The 20,461-nt window shown below is 37.9% G+C and overlaps 1 protein-coding gene across 4 annotated transcripts in view; it reads right to left on the bottom strand.

Moving 5' to 3' along the window:
- Nucleotides 1–20,461, bottom strand: part of LOC131074824 (uncharacterized) — a 168,393-nt gene that overhangs the window by 57,388 nt on the left and 90,544 nt on the right. For all 4 annotated transcript variants that reach the window (XM_058011537.2, XM_058011534.2, XM_058011535.2 and 1 more), the window contains one exon: nucleotides 4,894–5,045. In XM_058011537.2, coding sequence (XP_057867520.1) covers nucleotides 4,894–5,045 — 152 coding nt within the window. The remainder of the gene's footprint in view (nucleotides 1–4,893; nucleotides 5,046–20,461) is intronic.

Here is a 20,461-nt window from a genome sequence, read left to right as displayed (position 1 = left end):
GCGCCATTGTCCACCCAGAAAATGGCAAACTAAGGGTGGTTCAAGAGTGCACATGCTCGGGACACTGGATTAGGTCACCTCGTGAGCATATGATACGCTCAAAAAGACCTAGACGGAGGCACACTAAAGGAAGGGCCCACAAAGAAGTGTGGAATTGTAAGGGGTTACAATTTACGACACTACATATACGTATACATGCATATATATACATATATGTATACATACATACATACATATGTATGTATGTATGTATGTATTTCTCTCAACTACTATCCACAGTTGTTTAACGATGGCTTGAAAAAACTTTAAATGCACCAAGTATGGAAAGTCGATAACCAGTTGGTGATTTGGGCGATGACTTGTAAAGTTTCCAAATCTAGAAGGACTGAATATTAGTGGAAGTCCCTCTATGAGGTCTTGCCAGGAGTAGCTCCCTTCCAATTTAGGGTCTAACAATATCCAAGTCTTGCATCACTCCTTAGGAAATCATTTTAAGAGGAATTAAAACCAAAGTTACATTGACACTAAAGTTCAACATCATAAGCATAGCATAGCCATTTCATAAAAACTTTCACATCAAATTCTAGATGTCAAATGTCCCTTTCTCCTCTACCACTGTGTGCAAGTGAAAATGATTGTTGTTTAGGCCCAAAAAATGTTAGGAATCACCCAAACAATTCGAAAGGAACCCACCCTTAAAAAGATGACAAACTACTGACAAATGGCGGGAATCACCCAAACAATTTGAAAGGAATCCACCCTCAAAAAGATGCCAGAAATGACTCCACGAGCATTTCAACTCTGAATCCAATTCTGAAACAAATTCATACGTAGGTAGACTTTGCTTGTAGCCAATTCAATACAATAGATGAAAGCCAATGACTTCTCAAAGGAAAAAACACTTGAAGATTTAATTCTTTTGTAATCCATGATGTGAAGGGAGTAATCTTCCCAAAAAATTACTACTACTATGCTCTTATAGGACCCATTCCTTTGGGAAAAAATCATGTTATTTTGACTATTATCATAGTTGCATCTTTTACCATTGCACCTCCAATGTCTTATACTTTTGTATCAATGCAATAAATCCTTTCCCCAAATTCATGCAAGCCTCTCATGCTCATCACATGTTCATTCGTCCCCCTCTTTTCACTTTGTAAATGAGACAACTCTATAGTTGGGGCCACAATAATGACCAAGACTTTTTTTTCCATTTGCTCCTCTTATGAGACTTCTACCAATGGTTTGTTGGTGGCAAAGGGAGGTGCAAGCTTCCATTGGCTCAACTTTCCATGCTTCCCCCCATTACCCAAGTCATGATGGTTCTACAGTCATTGATCCCACCATAAGTAAAAACTAGAATTGAAGGGGTGCACTGATCTACCACCCCTACCCCCACTATATATAGTGGTAGTGGCCCAACTCTCCACTCTCCTATCTTGGGTGTGTTGTCCGCTTCTCCCTTGCAAATCATTTGTGTGAGCCCTATTTCCATAGTTGTATCTCCTTCCTTGATTGTCAGTAGTTTGTCATTTCATCTGGCTATTCTTGTTGACTCCTATATTTCTCTAAAAATTAATTCCCTCAATGCTAGAGGTGCTACTCTAATGACACAAGTAGTTACTCGTCCCATTTTTTAAATGAATCTAGAAGTTTCTAAGGAGGTGCACTATTTAGAAATTGTGACTATTTGTAAGTTTCACAAATTTTGGTTCAAGTTGGCCCATGGTATTATGACAGTACTTCCATATGTATAATTTCCTCTATCTAACCAATATATGGAAATACTTTGTGTTGTTGATCTACGTTAGGCTTCCCAACCTCGCTTTACAATATTGTCTTTCCTCTAGTTTATTAGCCAAAGAAAATGCCTTGGGCAAGCTCATTTCAATTTCTCTTAAAATGGATTCTTGTTCGCTTCTCAATTTTTTTCAACAACATGTTGAGATGGATGTCTCAGATGGTTTTCCTAAGGAGACCAATCTTAAAGATGAAGATCATGTTTGGAAGCAACTGTTGGATTTTGAGAATTTGATTTTTGATGCAGATCTTGCTTTGGTCTAGGTCACGTACTGAAGTCTTCCTTGCAACCAAAAAAGCATTCTATGCCTAGCACTGGCTTGAAATATGCAGTGTTCCATGGTCGTTGGGGACGGGGGGACATGGGGACGGGCTTCGAGGACAGAAAGGGAAAAATTTTGGGGGATGGGTTTCGGGGATGGGGGAACTTGGGCCTGGGAGGGGGAAACACATTTCCGTGGAACACTAGAAATATGTTAAACCTCAACATCAATTATTTTCAGTTCACCTTTTCCCTAAACTTGGAGCGTCCCCTTCTCCTTGTCATAGATCAAAAAGAATCAGGGTCTCCTATAAACATTTTCATTTTCTTCTCCCACATCTAGTTCCCCTTTCCAAAAGGAGGTTTTCTCTCCCTTAACTTATGCTCCCTTGCTACCCAAGTTTTGGCTCCTACTGGATAGAGGTTCCTCTACATCCCTTCTAGTCTCAAACTCATTTGGAAAGGGCAGACTAGCTTGCGGTCTTCAGATCTTGTTTGTGGTGTTATGGCTTTGGGTTAGTGGACTTCTATCTATCCCAAGAAGTTGTTCACTGGACAAACGTCTTCCTCTTTTATGAAGTTATGTTCCTATAAGGTGGGAAGATCCAAATTGCATGATGTGGATTGGTATGCAGTTTTGCTTGTCTAGTTTTCCATATTTTAATTCTAGCCATTTGGTTTCATGGAGTTGATGTTATCTTGTATGACTTGTGATAATCTTTGAGCAAAAATCTCAATAGAACCCTCAATTTACCATTGAAAAAATGGCATAGATTGTATAATCTGATTATTTCTACATGAATAAATAAACAAGCAAAATCCCAACACACAATGTTTAAAGCAATGTTACCAGAAACGTCACCCACAAACCCTGGTACGCATTTCGACATACCCGGTATGGATACGAGGTCGATACTGGATGGTACGACATAAAAAACATTTCCATGAGTACTCGAAAGCTTGCCGCTTTTTTTTATCCCGTGTCAAGTTCGCTAGGATTCAATTCCTAAAATAAATGGGTTGAATTTGAAACTTAATATGCTGTTAATTATAACTTTAGCCCAAAAACAAGATTTTTTTGTATAAATATACCGCACGATTTCATTGGGGTTTCTGCGCGTTTCATTTTTGCTACTTTCTCTATGTTTTTCATTGTTGGCCATTTTCTCTCTTGGGGTTTTTCATTGTTGGGGTTTAGTCTCTTTCGCTGTGTTTGTTCCTGCTTTGCGCACTTTCCTTTGTGCGCCTCATTTCTTCTACACATCTCCAATTCCATCTTTTGCTACTTAGTTTACAAGCATATTTTCTTTTAACTTTAGCATTTTAACATTGTATTTAAATATAATCATTTTTTATTTTTATTATTGAATAAAGTCAAGTGTTTTGTTTTAAAATTATATTTAGATATAATTGTTTTTTATTGTATAACTTCAGAAGTAAAGATTTCGTCCAAGGGGTTGAGCTTAGTTGGTTAAAGCATTGAGTTCTCAATGTGGAGACCCAAGTTCAACTCCCATGAGGGACACCTTTGTGTAGAATTCTAAGTTGTGACTCTTGGTCTTCCATTGGTTGGAGTTGGTATTTGTAATAAGTTTGTAATGTGGATGCTCGAATGAGCTTTGTGATTCTATGATACTTAATACAAAAAAAGTAAAGATTTGTCTTTTATTTGCTTTTTATTGTATTTCATTTTGCTTTTAAAAGTCAAAAAAAAAATTATATTTAGTTTTTTTCTTTATAATAAATTATAATGTATTATAAAATTTTATAATTTTTATGAAATGAAAAATTAATTATATAATATATTTATTTTATTCTTCTCTACTAATATATTTATTTTATTCTTCTCTAGTAATATATTTAATTTATTTTAAAATAACAATTAATTAAAATTTAAGATAAAAAAATTTGACAATTGGTTTATATATTTTTGTATAATTAAATTTAGAAACAGTAAATTTAAGCATATATTATAGATTATTTAAATTACATTCTTGAATCATTTTCTAAATTATAATTGTGTTTTATAAACTCAATTTACAATTATTTATATTTTATAATTTTATTTTATTTTTTTAATAGCTTAGAAATTTGTGTTAAATATGTGTGTGTGTTTTATGAATGCCGTATCCAAATGGGAGGTCTCAAAAATGACCATATCTGTATTCTGTTACCATACCCATATCCATATCCGTGCCTGTGCAAACTTTGGTTCAATCAATGTTAAGAGTAAGACCATGATATTTTTTATTATGCACTTGATTGATGCCAATAATAAGTGTCCTTTCATCAGGCTGGCATGGTAGGCATTGGTAGGTATTGAAATAAATCTGTAGCCTTCTTTGCTGAAAAATTAGGACATATAATCAATAATCTAGCAGAGATCAAAGCTGTTTATAAAAGAATGCAAGAGGCTTTCAAAATTAGGTAGGAAAAACTTCAAATTGAATCTAACTCAAAGATAATCATCAGCTTTTTATAAGCAGCATACAAAATATTCCTGACAAGAGATATTATGAGAAGCACACAAAATCATAGTGTCTTTTCTTCACAGGCAACAGTGTTTCGGGAAATGCCTTCCAATGGGTGGACACAAAAACATACATTGACACGTGGACAGATAGATTACATTGCATGCAGAACATTATTATACAACACTATTTGGAGAAAGAATCAAGAATGTTGCCAAAAATAATCCATCACAGCACAGCATAAAGGTTTGAACTTTGAAACAATTCTTAACAGAGTTTCACGTGTAACCGATTTCATTGAGGATATATTTTGAAATAACTAGTTAGCTAATTCATAAGGGCCATGAACTCAGTTCATACCTCCAATTACATGAGAAAAGGGTGTCCCCTTGCTTCAGAAGGGACTTATCTTCGTGGAGATTAACTTCTTCTGACTTCAGGGATGTCGATGCCTCTTCAGCGTCATCAGAGAGAATCTCGAGTCGGCTTTTCAGGCTAGTAATAATATCCCCCTGAAGTTATAAAGAACAAATTTGAGTAAAAGAAACACACTTGAAGTTGTTCCCTCAAATGACAAGAAATCATAAAGGACAGAATGAAAAGTCTCCAGCAATTTTCCTTAAATACAGTATATAGCATGAGTGTCTTTGACAGTATGCTCCTCTAAGAAAAGAATTTCTTCAAATTTTCAGATATCATTATTTGAAATCCAAACAACAAAATACAGAATATTGCATTAAGAACAGTGAGCATGTTTTTTCTTATAAATCAAGCAACAAAGAAATTTCAGTAGCATATGTTCTAAGTTTCTAACTTCGATCCATGTAGAAATGAATGTATACTTTTCCTAAATATCAGCAGTTGCCCTTTTCTGCATTTAATTCCCTGATATACTATACCCTCATGATGTCTGACGTGCAAAACTGCAAATTTCATAGGGGAATTGCAGCTTAGCAAATTGACTTTTGCACTAAAACAAAACAATGAAAAGAGAATATAATGCCACATGCTACAATGAACCTTTATAATGACTAAAACAAGCCCTGGGCACATGAAAACGGAACGACTTCAAAAGATCCATATAAAACTAGGTGTTAAGGGAGAAAAATCCTTTTATGATGCTTTTGCACCCACTCATAGAATATTTCAGGCATGTCAAAATCTCTTTTGGATGAATCTATTTTCAGTGATGGCTTAAATGGGAACTATGTCTACTTCCTGCTTACAATAGAAAAATTAGCAATGTCTCTCAGCTTCCTCCTCAGATTGTCAAGCCTGGCTTCCTCTGCCCTAGACAATCCCTTATGACCATTATCTAAGCCTTATGCAGCCATGTCACAACATCGGTCCCAGTTCACGATCTCCTGCTTGATCTTCGTCAGCTTCATGTTTCTTTGAGAGGTCCTTTGTTACATTGATCCTTTCAATAAAAGTTGTTAAATGATAATGCAGTTGTGATCGTTATATCATTTGCATTTTATTACTTGCATATGTGGATGCGTAATCTTAATTTGAGTTGTACTATGGATTTGATGGATTGATTGTGACAATGTTGTTTCATATAATTGTGAATATTATGAGGGTAAGAATGGTCTAACCATCATTTATGTTACCAAGTGGATGCAAGATTATCAACGCCTTCAAAGGGATGGAGAGTATCATAAAGGAGAAGTGTGTAGACAGCGGATTGATCGAAATTGCCATCGGACCACGAACCTGGTGTTAGGTCGTTAGGAAGTTGGTTGTTACCTTGTCAGTTAGTTGGTAGTTGGTCTATTTAACGTCCTCGGTGTGCGTGTTGTTGATCTTGGTTTAATAATTTATAAAAAATATAAAATGGATCATAATTATTTTCAAGTAAATAATCTCATTAAATAATATATGGATATACACTATGATGTGAGTACATATAGCATATGTAAATACATGTATACGTGCATCTGATTACGGGTAATGCATGAATATACATACATACACACATAGAGATATATGTATGTTATATGGCCATAATGAGGATATGTTCATATACAAATGAGGAGATAATATTAAAATGCCTTTAAAATAAAGTAATTCCTTCATCGGCAATACTAGCCGATGCCATGCCTTGACTTATCTTCGTGAGATGTTAGCACCATTGCCACTTCATGTGCGAGCTGTCTCTTGTTTCAGTTACTTTTGATCGAAACCTCCTCTTCTTGGAGTGGTATTCACTGCATATTCAACTATATTAAGAGTTCATTCTTTGACAAGAAGGGGTTTCCATTACTTGATATCTGATATCACCATCTCAATCTTGTAAAGAAAACAAACATTAACATTGCATCACTGTTATTTAGAAGCCTGTTCTCAGTCCGTGAACCAGATGGAAGGAGGAGGAAGTTGCATTTTGACTTGAGTCTCTAATTTGTTTTAGTGGAACTCTACGATACATAATCATCGAGAGAATAAAATCATCTGCAGCTGCATAATTTTCAAGCGGAAGTATCCACATCTTTCACTACATATCATTATCATTTCATCAGCATTTTGGAGGAACGGGTTGTGGAAGAATCATTATCATCAAGTCTCACATTGCATTTGATCAGGCATTACCATCTTCACGAGTGCAGGCACGTACTCTTTTCATAACTGCTTGATATACAGAGGTTATATGAACGTATATTATCTGTATTTATATGAAAAATCTTCTTTATGGAAAAGATTAAGAATCAAGGAAAAGTTGTATTGCCGTAATCATTCTTTCTCAGATATAAATGAAAAAGCTCATAAATCCGTAATCAAAAATACATCTGTTATAAGATCCGTAATCGAGAGTGTTTTATCATGCATATCCATGTTATGTTGTGTTGTGGTTACTGTGTTCCCATTGTCTTAAGAAGCAAAAGATCGGCTATTACTAATACAGATGCATATGTGGCTTGCATACCTCTGCCATGGTACATAGAGCAGCACTCTACAGATCTAACGAGTGAATAAGTTAGCTCAACTGAATTAATATATACTATTAGCAACAGATAATTAAGCAGAAAGAACTCAATATTCTGGTCAGAAGAATTAGTCCTGAACTCATATAACTACAAATGCTAAGCAGATGTAGTAATCAACCAATTGCATACACTAATCTAGAAACATATAAATACCAATGCTGAAAGAGAAAACTCAATAATACCATAAACGTGGAAATGGTATAGACTATTGTGTTATGTGTTAGTTGATCAATTGATTTTGAGATGGTTAATGTGTAGTTCTTGGAAACCTACCTTGGGTTATAGTATGAATGATTAATGTCACAAAACAAGGTGGTCATTATGACTGTTAATGTCAGTAGACGTTATACAGTTGAAATTTCTAGATGTTTAATAAGGGCAATGACCCAGCTCAGTATGAGCAGCATACATTTCACTTGTCCAATAAGGCTATTGATCTTGAACAATTAATATTAAACGTTGGATATGTTAATAAGTAATGATATTTGAGTGAATATTCCAGTGTTTAATGATTATACTTGAGGAGTCAAAAAGGTAGGTTATCCTTGTTCAGCGGAAAGAGAAACTACCAGAATATAAAGAAAACTGTTGACATGTAGTTCTATTAGTCATTTATGACTGTTAGTGTTAGATAAGATAAGTTTATTAATATCCAACAAGTGACCACAAAGAAGGTCAAAGGGTCTGCAGAACACAGAAAAAGGGGCCAACCCACAGAGAGAACACCAAAAAATGGTGCCTGAAGAAATAAACCAGAAACAGCAGAAACAACAGCAACACAAAAAGGAGGGGAGGACCCAATGAGGGAACCGCAAAACCCCCACTAAACATCCAGATCAGCCGAGGAGAACCCCAAAATGAAAGCCAGAGGAAGAATAGGGGCCCTGGACCGCATTTGAAGATTCTAAGTGGAAGAGTAAGACTGCTGCAGGTAAAGGCCCCTCTGGGGTCTCATGGACAGAGGGGCCTCATGGACCTATTGTGATGTTTTCACACATCACCCCATTGCAAATGGGGACCCCCTAATTTTTAGGTCCTCTTCGTCTTTTGGCTTTGGTTTGTCGGGTCTTTTTGCAGCAGTCTTGTCAATCTCCTCGCTTTGCAAGTGTTTGGGGGTCAATTTGATCAAGTATGGAGCTCGTTCGAGCAAATTTGGTTAAGTCTGGAGCTTGTTTTGTCTGTTTTAGGGTTTTGACCTTCAAACTTGAATTTGAGGCATTTCCTTTAGAGTTTTGGAAAAACTGAATGTTGCATGGGAATCAGGGCCCTTTAAGGAACCTACACGTGAAATTTGAGCGAATTCTGAGCAACTTTCAATTTTTAGAAAGTTCCTATTTTTTAGGGATTTCACTACCTCCCGGATTAGTCTATTTTTGCTCAAAATCAAACTTACTACTTTTAGTTTCTATTTTTAGTAAGTGTCCCTACGTCCTATTCAACTCTAACATTTTGAAACACCTTCTATTTTTGGAAAGTCTATTTGTGGCAGGTTCCTCGCATGCAGATACTGAAGATTGAGCATTCCTGAACACTCCTAAATCCGAAAAGTCAAAAAGCAGGCTAAATAGATCAAAAAATGGCTAAGTATGGACATCCATTCCAGAAGGGGAAAGCATGGAAAATCTTCTAAGTCTGGCAAATGGAAATCACTTCAATTCCCAAAATGCCAAATTCATTGACCAAGTGAAATAGCGCCCAAGTTAGGAATAGAGCGCCAAAATGACTAAGTCATGGAAAGTTCCAATAATGCCAAATTCCTTGACCAAGCGAAAATAGCGCCCAACTCAAGAATAGAGCGCCAAAATGCCTAAGTCATGGAAAGTTTCAAAAATGTCAAATTCCTTGACTAAGTGAAAATAGCGCCCAACTCAGGAATAGAGTGCCAAAATCAAGAAGGCTTTGGAGGATTCATTGTATCCAACTAGCATCCCCTTCTTTCCGAAAGGCTCCAACTTACTTCGCTTTTCTTTAGACACATGAACGTATACAAAACCTCCAAAAATTCTCAAGTGGTTGATGTCAGGTTTGGATCCTGTGAAGGCTTCATCAGGAATCAAATTCTTTAGAACACGATGGGGACATCTATTATGAATATATACTGTTGTTCTAGAAGCCTCAGCCCAAAGAAAAGTCTGCAAGTCTTGATCATGGATCATAGCCTTTGCAGCCTAAACAATAGTCCTATTCTTTCTTTCAACAACTCCATTTTGCTGAAGATTGTAAGGAACACAGAACTCCCTCTTAATTGCTGACTCAACACAGAAGTCATAAAAAACTGCCAGAGGTATACTCACCTCCATTGTCAAACCTTAAACATTTAATTCTTTTACCAGAAATGTTTTCAGCCCATGCCTTAAATTCTTTAAATATACTTAAGACTTCATCAGATTCTTAAGTCTTTAAGAAATAAATCCAAGTTTTCCTAGAGAAATCATCTATGAAGATTACATAGTAGAGACATCCACTAGGAGAAACTACAAACATAGGTCCACATAAATCAGAATGAACAAGTTCTAATTTTTCTTTAGCTCTACTTTCACTTCTATGAATAGAACTTTCAACATTTTCACCCATAGCGCAACCTTTACAAGTATCATCGTGAAATTGACTGAGTTTAGGCATACCTTTAACTATCCTTCCGAGGGAAGAAAGAGCTTGAAAGTGTAAGTGTCCAAGCCTTCAATGCCATAGTTATTCAGGGGCCTCACTAATGAGGGCTTGAACGGGGTTAGTGGAGAGCTTATACAAACTATCATATCTATTTCCAATAACACGAACAGATTTAAAACTAGATTTCTTAGACCAAGCAAGTACTTTACCCTCAGAAAATGCTACTTGATAACCTTTATCTTCTAGAGCGGAAATAGAGATTAAGTTTCTTTTAATTCCAAGAACAAATAAGATATCACTAAGGTGGAATGAAATACCAGAATTTAAATTTAAAGAGGTAGTGCCAGAACCTCTTACCGAATATCGAGCATCATCACCAATTACCACATGTAGACTGGTATCCTTTTCTACTAAGTCTGAAAGATGCTCGTGATAGCCTGTGATGTGTCTGGAAGCACCACTGTCAATCAGCCATGTGTTACTATCTGAGGGTATGCTGCTTGACAAGGCAGAAATGAATAAGAAGTCTTCATTTAGTTTTAAGACCTCATTTAGGTTGGCTTCCCTTTACGAGGGTTCATTCTGACAGTCTCTAGCATAGTGACCATATTTGTCACATCTAAAACATCGAACACGAGAGAGATCTCTTCGCTTCTTCCAAGAATACTGAGAGCTGGGTGGTCTGAATTCTCTATTCGTCTTAGGCTTATTCTTCTTCCAATTATCACCTTTCTTGCATTGGGTTGCAAGCATATGTTGATAATCCACTTGAGGACTCTTCAGTTTTCCTCTTGTGGCAAGGCAAGATTCCTCATGAAGGCAATCGTTTCGAAGACGATCAAAGGTTGGGAATTCAGATCTCCCACTTATGGATTAAATGAAGGAAACCCATTAATCTGGGAGACCATTCAATGAGATCATGACGATGTCCTTGTCTTCTATGTTATGACCAATTGAGCCTAGTTGATCCTTTAGTTTAGAGATCTTCATGAAGTAAGACATAATTGAATCTTCCTTTGCCATTTTAATGTGAAGTAATTGTTGCCTTAATGCAATTGCTCTACTGAGGTTATTGATTTCATAAATACCTTCTAGATGTTTGAATATCTGTAATGTCCCTACTAGTTAGAGATCATTGTCCTGCAAAACAGATTGTTAGAAAACAACAAAAATATATACATAACTAATCTAATTTACAATTAAAGTTCAATTACTTAATTAACACTAATTTCAATTCTTAAAACGGATACGTGTGCAGCACTGCGACATGTCCTTAGGCGGCTGTGGAGCTCGCCTTCTTGGAAACCATCTTGGTTCCAAGCCATATCAGGAAATCAAAGGTTAATTCGATTCTTGTCTTGGATGTAATTTCTTACACCCAAGCCATCCAGGAAATCAAAGGTTAATTCGATTCCTATCTTGGGTGTAATTTCTTACACCCAAGCAATCCAGGAAATCGAAGGTTAATCAATTCCTGTCTTGGATGTAATTTCTTACACCCAAGCCATACCAAGGAAGACCATCATCTATGATCAATTCCTTGCCTTGGATGATGCATCTCATCATCCAAGTCTACCAGAGAGGATCGGCCAGATCTGTCTCTTTTTGGATGAACTTGTCAACCAAGCCATACATATATGCATATAGATATTCAGTATATATTGCCTACCAGGGATTATCATAATCCCTCCATTAGGCTAAGGGCATTTCCTCCCTATAGCCTCCATCATATAATCACATTAATATTATATTTTACAATTCATTACTCTTTTCCATTCCATAATTTACGTCTTCATTTACATATTCTTTAATCTTTCTAATGATCCTAAAAAAAACATACATATTCTACATAGATACCTATCTTTATTGCTACATTCATATAAGTAATCATTAGAGATATATGTATTCATAAAAAATGCATTAATATATATGTGTGTGTGTAGCACACACGTCCACACACATATATACCTCAAGACTTCTTAACCCCTCTTAACTGTACGCAAATCATGGCCTGCAGTTGGAGTTCGCATTGTAGATGTCGCCTACAGATTGGGAGTCCGCCATCAGCCTCAAGTTCCTTTCTTTCATCACCATTCTACCCTTTGTGCTCCACGGAGGCTTCTATTTATACCCCGTGGAGGGGGAGGGTTGCAACCCACCATGGGATCCCTTCCGCAGGAAGGGGCGTGACGGTGGTCGCAGCCCAAGCTGCGACCCCCATCCCACCACTTCTCGCGGGGGGCCACCGTGGTGTCTTTCCCATACACCGCTTCACTCACTATTTCATTTACATTAGCCCTTTTAAGTTAAATAATACTTTCTAATATATTAACATTCTATTCATTTATTTATATTTTAACTTTTTTAAATGAATGATTTAGAATAAATAAATGTTTCACATAAATAAACGATTTAATATAAATAAATGGTATTTAATGATTTATTTCTACTTTTACTGTATTAACATCATTTAACCAATTTACATTAGGTGATAAATCTGGTTTATCACAGTCCCTCCGTCTCAATTTTGCTTGTCCTCAAGCATATTCAAATCCTCCTCTTTTTCCCAAGTAGCATCCTCATTTGGGAGATTCCTCCATTTAATCAGGTATTCGGTAATGGTTCGGTTCCTAAGCTCTTTTTTCCGTGTGTCCAGGATGATCTCAGGGTACAAGGTGAGTTTCCCATCATCATCTAGGGGAGGTGTTCACTGGAAGGAGACAAGTGTTGCCTGAGAACCTTTTTGAGTTGGGAGACATGGAACACATTATGTATTTTACTCTCTATGGGAAGTTCTATTTCATAAGCTTCTTCCCCAATCCTTTGAATCACCTTGTAGGGTCCATAGAACCGGGGCTTCAATTTTTCAGCCCCATTCTTCTTGAGGGAAGATTGTTTATAAGGTTGTAGCCTTAAAAACACCAGGCTTGGAAAGGACTCATCCCTATTGACATGTGATGTGTCGTGTTGTAACAATGTTCTCCTAGGTGTAACCATTTGACCCAAGCGGTTTGTTGCCCTGTAACATAATTCCTTAGATAACCCTCTATCCATTTGTTCACTATTTTTGTTTGCCCATCAGTTTGAGGATGGTAACTGGTACTAGGGGTCAAGATTGTTCCTGCCATTTTGAAGAGTTCCTGCCAAAATTGGCTAATAAACTCGCTATCTCTGTCACCAACAATATTCAGAGGGAGTCCGTGGAGTCTGAAAATTTCCCTGAAGAATAGATTGGCTATTTGGTAGGCTTTGTATTCTGTGGAGACTGCAAGGAAATGGGCATACTTCGTGAGTCTGTCTACCACCACAAAAATGATATCCTTTCCTTGTGTCCTTGCCAACCCTGTTATGAAGTCCATAGAAATGCTCTCCCACTTTTGTTTGGGAATAGGTAATGGTTGAAGCAATCCAGCTGGATGGGTGAGTTCGGTTTTATTGCGTTGACAAGTTAGGCACTCTTGTACATATTTTTAGACATCTCTCTTTTGGTCTTCCCATGCATACTTTTCCCTTATGTATTTATAAGTTTTATAGTATCCTTGATGTCCTGCCACGGGGTTATCATGGAATTCCTTTAGGATTTTGTTTTTGAATTTGGTCTAAGGGGTCAAGTATACCCTTCCCTTGTACAAGATGAGGTCTCCTCTAACTTTAAAATCTTCATTGGGAAGGTTTCCCTCCAAGATTTTCTTTGCTTGTGGATCTTGGTCATATTCATTAAGGATCTCTTCCAACCAGTCCTTTGAGATGTTGGTAATGGCATTGAGGTGGGCTCTTCAGGATAATGCATCCGTTGCCTTATTATTCACCCCTTTTACATATTTTGTATCAAAGTCATAGGCTTGTATTTTGCTCACCCATTTTTGTTGCCTATCATTAAGGTCTTTTTGGCTCAAGAAGAAGCGTAGACTGTTATGATCGGTTTTCACACCAAACTTCCCACAGACGAGGTATTGGCGAAATTTTGCGAAGGCGTGCATTATGGCTAACATTTCTTTGTCATAAATAGAGTAGTGTCTTTCTGCTTCGGTAAGTTTACGGCTCTCAAAAGCTAGGGGGTGTTTCTTTTGCATGAGGACAGCCCCAATTCCCTCCCCGGATGCATCAGATTGTAGTTCAAAAGGTATAGAGAAGTCGGGAATGGCCAATACTGGACATGAGCTCATGGTTATTTTAAGTTGTTCAAAAGCCTGTTGGGCTTGGTCATTCCATATGAAGGCTCCTTTCTTAGTTAGGTCGGTGAGGGGTGCTGCTATCTTGGAAAACCCTTTTACAAAATGTCTATAGTAGCTACATAGTCCCACAAACCCCCTTAGTTGTGTTAAGGTTTTAGGGGTGGGCCATTCCTTGATGGCCCTGATTTTTTCCTCATCCACACTTACTCCGGCCTCACTAATTTTGTGTCCTAGTTAGATGATTTCTTTCATCCCAAATTTGCATTTGGAGACTTTAGCATATAAAGATTCAGACTCGAGAATATTTAATACCTCCTCAATGTGTCGGAGATGTTCTTCCCATGTCTTGCTGTAAATGAGTATATCATCAAAGAATATTAGGAGAAATTTCCTCAACTGTTGCCTGAATGTATGATTCATGCATGACTGAAAGGTGGCTGGGGCGTTAGTGAGACCAAATGGTAGAACCAAAAACTCGAAATGTCCATAGTGACATCTGAATGTTGTTTTGGGGATATCCTCTTCCCTCATTCTAATCTGATGGTATCCTGACCTTAGATCAACTTTAGAGAAATATCTTGCTCCGTGTAGTTCATCCATTAGTTCGTCAATTCTCGGAATAGGGTATCTATTTTTTATAGTCTTTTTATTTAGGGCCCGATAATCTAATGCACATTCTCATCGTCCCGTCTTTCTTCTTGACAAATACCACTAATGAAGCAAAGGGGATGCTGCTTGGTTGGATGTGTCCTATTTCTAATAGTTCTTTTATAGTTTTTTCAATCTCCTCCTTGAATTTGTGGGGATGGCGGTAAGGAGTGGTAATGACAGGTTTTGCTCCTTCTACTTCAATGGAGTGTTCAAATCCCCTTTTGGGGGGTAAGCCCGGGGGAACGTCTTCGAAGACCTTTTTGTGTCTCCTAAGGATGGGTTGTATATCACTACAAACCATCTGACCTTCAGTCGGAGATTTATCCAAGACCATACATTGGGCAACCCACTCTCCTTGATCATGCCTAAGGATTTTCTCCATTTTATTACATGATACTATTTTTGGAGAGCCATCGGGAATCCCTTTTAATGTTATCTCTCTCCCTTCATGTTGGAAGCATATCTCCCGATTTGGACTATCCATGGTGAACCGTCCCAATGAGTTTATCCATGGCATCCCCAAAATGATGTCATTCTCTAGGTTCACCACAAAGAAGTTCCCCTTAATTGTGTGCCCCCCCAGGGTGACTTCCAATTGAGGTATAATTTTAGTGCACGTCTATGACTCCATTGCCCATGATCACTTCAAACCCTCCAAACTCTTGAGTTTTTAACCTTCTCTTTGCTGCTAAGTGTTTGCTAATGAAGTCATGTGAGGCTCTTGTGTCCACCAATGCGATTACTTTCTATCCTTTGATAGTCCCTTTGAATTTGAAGCATCTATTCTCACTTCGTTGAGTGATGACTACCAAGGTACTTCCTTCGTTGTTCTCAAACCTGGCCCTTTTATAGGGTCTTTCCTCTTCTCGTATTTCTTCTGTGTTATTTAACTATCCTCTTTTACATTCATGGCCTTTCCCCCATGGGGCCTTGCATTTGAAACATAACCCTTTCTCCATGAGTTCCTCTCTCTCCTTACATTGGTGATTCAAACTCCAAGGTTTCTTGCAAAAGTGGCATGGCCTCTCCCAGCGGTCCCTCTGGGGTCCCTCATTCCTATGCGGTGTTTTGGTTGAGGTGTTCTTGGGAGCACTAAATTCGACCATCCTAGTTTTCTTAATGGCCTCTACTAAATTATGTGGTTCCAAGGGTTTTACAAAAATTTTAATAGAGTCTTTCAAGCCTTCTAAAAACATATAAGTAAGCTTTCTTTGGCATAGGTTGGGGACCATTACGGATAGGTTTTGGAATTGGTCTATATAGTCTTCAATGGTTCCTGATTGCTTAAGGTGTGTTAACTATTGGAAGTACCATTTGGAGTCTTTCTGGTCAAACCGGCTAATGAGCTTCTGGGTAAACTCATTATAGGTTGAGATATTTTTGTGTCCTAGGGTAATGAGACCATTATGCCACCAATTATGGGCTGCTCCGGTTAAATGGAGTATGGCAAATTTTGTAGCATCTCCTTCGGTCATGGGACTGTATGAAAGGTATATATCTAGTTTTTGGACCCAAGCTTGGGCGATATCCTTCCCTGACCCATCAAAGCATGGTAGGGACATTTTGTTGACTTTAGCTTTGAGGTCTTTACCCATAGGTTTTCTCCTTATACCTTCATTAGTCTTGGACTCAAAGAAGTCCATGAAGGAAACCACCCTCTAAACTTTTGGCTCTAATCTAGCATAAATTTGGGCGATTTCATCAACCCCAAGTGTGGCTGGTTCCTCTACATCCCTCACATGTTCCTCTCTAGGAAGAAATTCGGGAATTATTTGTCTAGAACTTTGAGGAGATCGTTCGTTATCAGCGTGATTGGAGTGTGTCTCTCTTCTAGGGTTTGGAATATCTCTATTGTTGGTGTTTGTAGTTTCGAGGATTAATTGGCTCATTCTTTCGAATTTCTCATTGGTTTGCTCCATGAAAGTCTGAAGTTGTTTGGCTAATTGATCGGCCATTGCTTTTGCGCCTTTCTTTCTCTGATATGTGATCATAAACTAAGAATTCTTCCCATAGGTTGGCAGGATTATGCTCTGATACCATTGTAATGTTTCTACTAGTTAGAGATCATTGTCCTACAAAACAGATTGTTAGAACACAACAAAAACATATACATAACTAATCTAATTTGCAATTAAAGTTCAATTACTTAATTAACACTAATTTCAATTCTTAAAAAGGATACGTGTGCAGCATTGCGACATGTCCTTCGGCGGCTGTGGAGCTCACCTTCTTGGAACCCATCTTGGTTCCAAGCAATATCAGAAAATCGAAGGTTAATTCGATTCTTGTCTTGGATGTAATTTCTTACACCCAAGCCATCCAGGAAATCGAAGGTTAATTCGATTCCTGTCTTGGGTGTAATTTCTTACACCCAAGCCATCCAGGAAATCGAAGGTTAATCGATTCCCGTCTTGGATGTAATTTCTTACACCCAAGCCATACCAAGGAAGACCATCATATATGATCAATTCCTTGCCTTGGATGATGCATCTCATCATCCAAGTCTACCAGAGAGGATCGGCCAGATCCGTCTCTTCTTGGATGAACTTGTCAACCAAGCCATACATATATGCATATAGATATTCAGTATATATTGCCTACCAGGGATTATCATAATCCCTCCATTAGGCTAAGGGCATTTCCTCCCTATAGCCTCCATCATATAATCACATTAATATTATATTTTACAATTCATTACTCTTTTCCATTCCATAATTTACGTCTTCGTTTACATATTCTTTAATCTTTCTAATGATCCTAAATATACATACATATTCTACATAGATACCTATCTTTATTGCTACATTCATATAAGTAATCATTAGAGATATATGTATTCATAAAAAATGCATTAATATATATGTGTGTGTGTGGCACACACGTCCACACACACATATACCTTAAGACTTCTTAACCCCTCTTACCTGTACGCAAATCGTGGCCTGTGGTTGGAGTTCGCACTGTAGATGTCGCCTGCAGATTGGGAGTCCACCGTCAACCTCAAGTTCCTTTCTTCCGTCACCATCCTACCCTGTGTGCTCCACGGAGGCTTCTCTTTATACCCCGTGGAGGGGGAGGTTCGCGACCCACCATGGGGTCCCTTCCACAGGAAGGGGCGTGACGGTGGTCGTAGCCCAGGCTGTCCCGCGGGGGGCCACCGTGGTGTCTTTATCATACACCACTTCACTCACTATTTCAGTTACGTCAAAAATATTTATGTGAAAAATTGGTCAAAACGCTCCCTGCGAACATGACGAATTCAAACAGCACAAAAATTCCTTCCTCAAGGAACAAATTTCCAGAATTTCTTCTCTAGTTCCAAAATGTGCCCAAGGTTGAAAGCAAGACGTGAAAAAATAAAGGTTTAGCAAGAAAGGTTCAAAATTCAAAAAAATTCCTTCCTCAAGGAAGAATTGCGCCCTAGAAGAAGAAATTCTAGGAAGGTGAAAAAATTGACTAAGTGTTGGAAATTCCTTCCTTCACGACAGAATTCTTGGAAAAGGTGAAAATTTGGCTAAGTGATGGAAATTCCTTCCTTCACAACAAAATTCCCTTCCCCCCTTGGAAAAATTTTGAAAATTCCATTTTCGGGCATCAAAAATCATCTGAATTTCAAAATGATGATAGATTTGGATTCGTGAGGTAATTTTCTCTCTCCTGGACCCTGGAACCCTAATTTTGAAAAATCCCTAAAAAATAGATATGCAAATTTGACGGAAAAGCTTACTTGGAACAAGGAAAATTCAAAACTTCAAGAAAAATCTTCCTAGGTAAAGTTTTCTCTCTCCAGGGGTTTCTCACCAAGTGGCAGTCGAGTCAACGCATAATGAATTAATGGAGCATCTTTTGCATGCGACTATCGCAAGTGGAGGTGATGGTCCATTTATGGCATGATGGGGCAGTTTTGCATGGAGTTATCTTTATTGCACAATGGGCAATCTTTTGCATGAGGGTGCATTCATTGCATAGTGGGCAGTTTTAAATGTAATGGTTAAATAATGCTTTATGGGTGCCATTTTTGGCAGTATTGTAATTAATTGTATATGGGCATAATGGGAATTTATTGTTGATTCCCACCTTGTTGCATCATGTGTGGGGGATCTTTCAGGGAAAACCCTAATAGGGGTTTTGCATGTAGCTAGGGCATGAAGCCTATATAAATGGGTGACCCCCTCATTTGTAAAACGGAGGGAGCCTTGTATGAAATTATTGTGATGAGTTTTGAGATAATAACAATGAAACATTGTTCTTTGATAGTGTCCACTTAAGTTATATTTTCAAAGCTTGCATGGTTTCACCTTCCTCACTTAAAGTAGAAGTAGAATAGTGCTTTGATTTCAATAGAGAATGTAATGGTGTTTGATGAATTTCCATGGTTCATACTTTTTGCATCTTATTGATTATAAGTTGCAGTGTAAAGTTAGCCTGAGCCACCAAATTTGTGCTAAGTTCGATTGAGAATAGTCGTTTGGATTGCGTCGTGTTGGGTATTCAAATGCACATTCTCAATGTGAAAATCCTTCAACATCCTCAGAAGATTGCACCGGTTCTTGTGGAGTTGTAGTTAATCTTAGCAAAGCAGAACTTGGTTTATTTGGAGTTCGTCCACTAGAGCACTATCTATTGATATCACTGCCCTTAGGAATAGATTTAGATCCTTCTAACCCTTTCCCCTTAAATTTCAGTTCATTCCAATTGAGTTTATTTGAAGCAGAAGCATCGCAAAATTGTCATATCCGATGATGAAGTTCCAGCCACATCAAAGAAGTGAAAGAATGATTCAAACGTAAGTCCCATTGAATGATTCAATCGTTTGAACTTACTGCAATCTTAGCGTACAATTGAGCTTTGATCAAGTAAGAGTAAAGTGACTGTTGGGCAACTTTATTCTGTGTTAGACATTGTCATAAAAAACACGTCAACATGACCTTGAATGACTAGAGGGATCAATTTGGCGCTTGGTACCATGCATGGAAGGAAGCACAGAGAAGGAGGAAGTAATAACCTAACTAGACTGCAGCCTCAAAAAACCAAGAGGTTGGCTTGTCTAGTGGGATGTTAATAAGTAAGGACCTTTGATTGAATATTCCAGTGTTTAATGATTATTCTTGAGGAGTCTGAAAGGTAGGTTATCCTTGTACAGTAGAAAGGGAAACTACCAGAATATAAAGAAAATTGTCAACATGTAGTTCTATTAGTCGTTTATGAATATTAGTGTCAGCAAACAAGCCAAGAGGTTGGCTTGTCTAGTGGGATGCATTCCCACTAAGGATGTTCTTGTCCACTAGTCTGAGTAGACATGAGTCAGTTGAACTCAAGAATTGCAAGACAAGTCAAGCAAGGGTGGTGAACAATGGCAGCGCGTTAATCGTGCTTGCAACTTAAAAACCTTAATGGCATCTAAACACCAAGCTCAAATGGCAAGATGGCATCTAGACCTAGTCCTTAGTTTGCACCCTCGTGAAGGGTCAGGCCACTTCCAGTTGGAAGGGGCATGGGAGACTG

Source organism: Cryptomeria japonica, chromosome 6 (genome assembly GCF_030272615.1).
Source record: "Cryptomeria japonica chromosome 6, Sugi_1.0, whole genome shotgun sequence".
In the NCBI taxonomy this organism is placed as follows: domain Eukaryota; kingdom Viridiplantae; phylum Streptophyta; class Pinopsida; order Cupressales; family Cupressaceae; genus Cryptomeria; species Cryptomeria japonica.
Note: the sequence above shows the minus strand (reverse complement) of the source record. Positions and strands in the feature narration are given on the sequence as shown.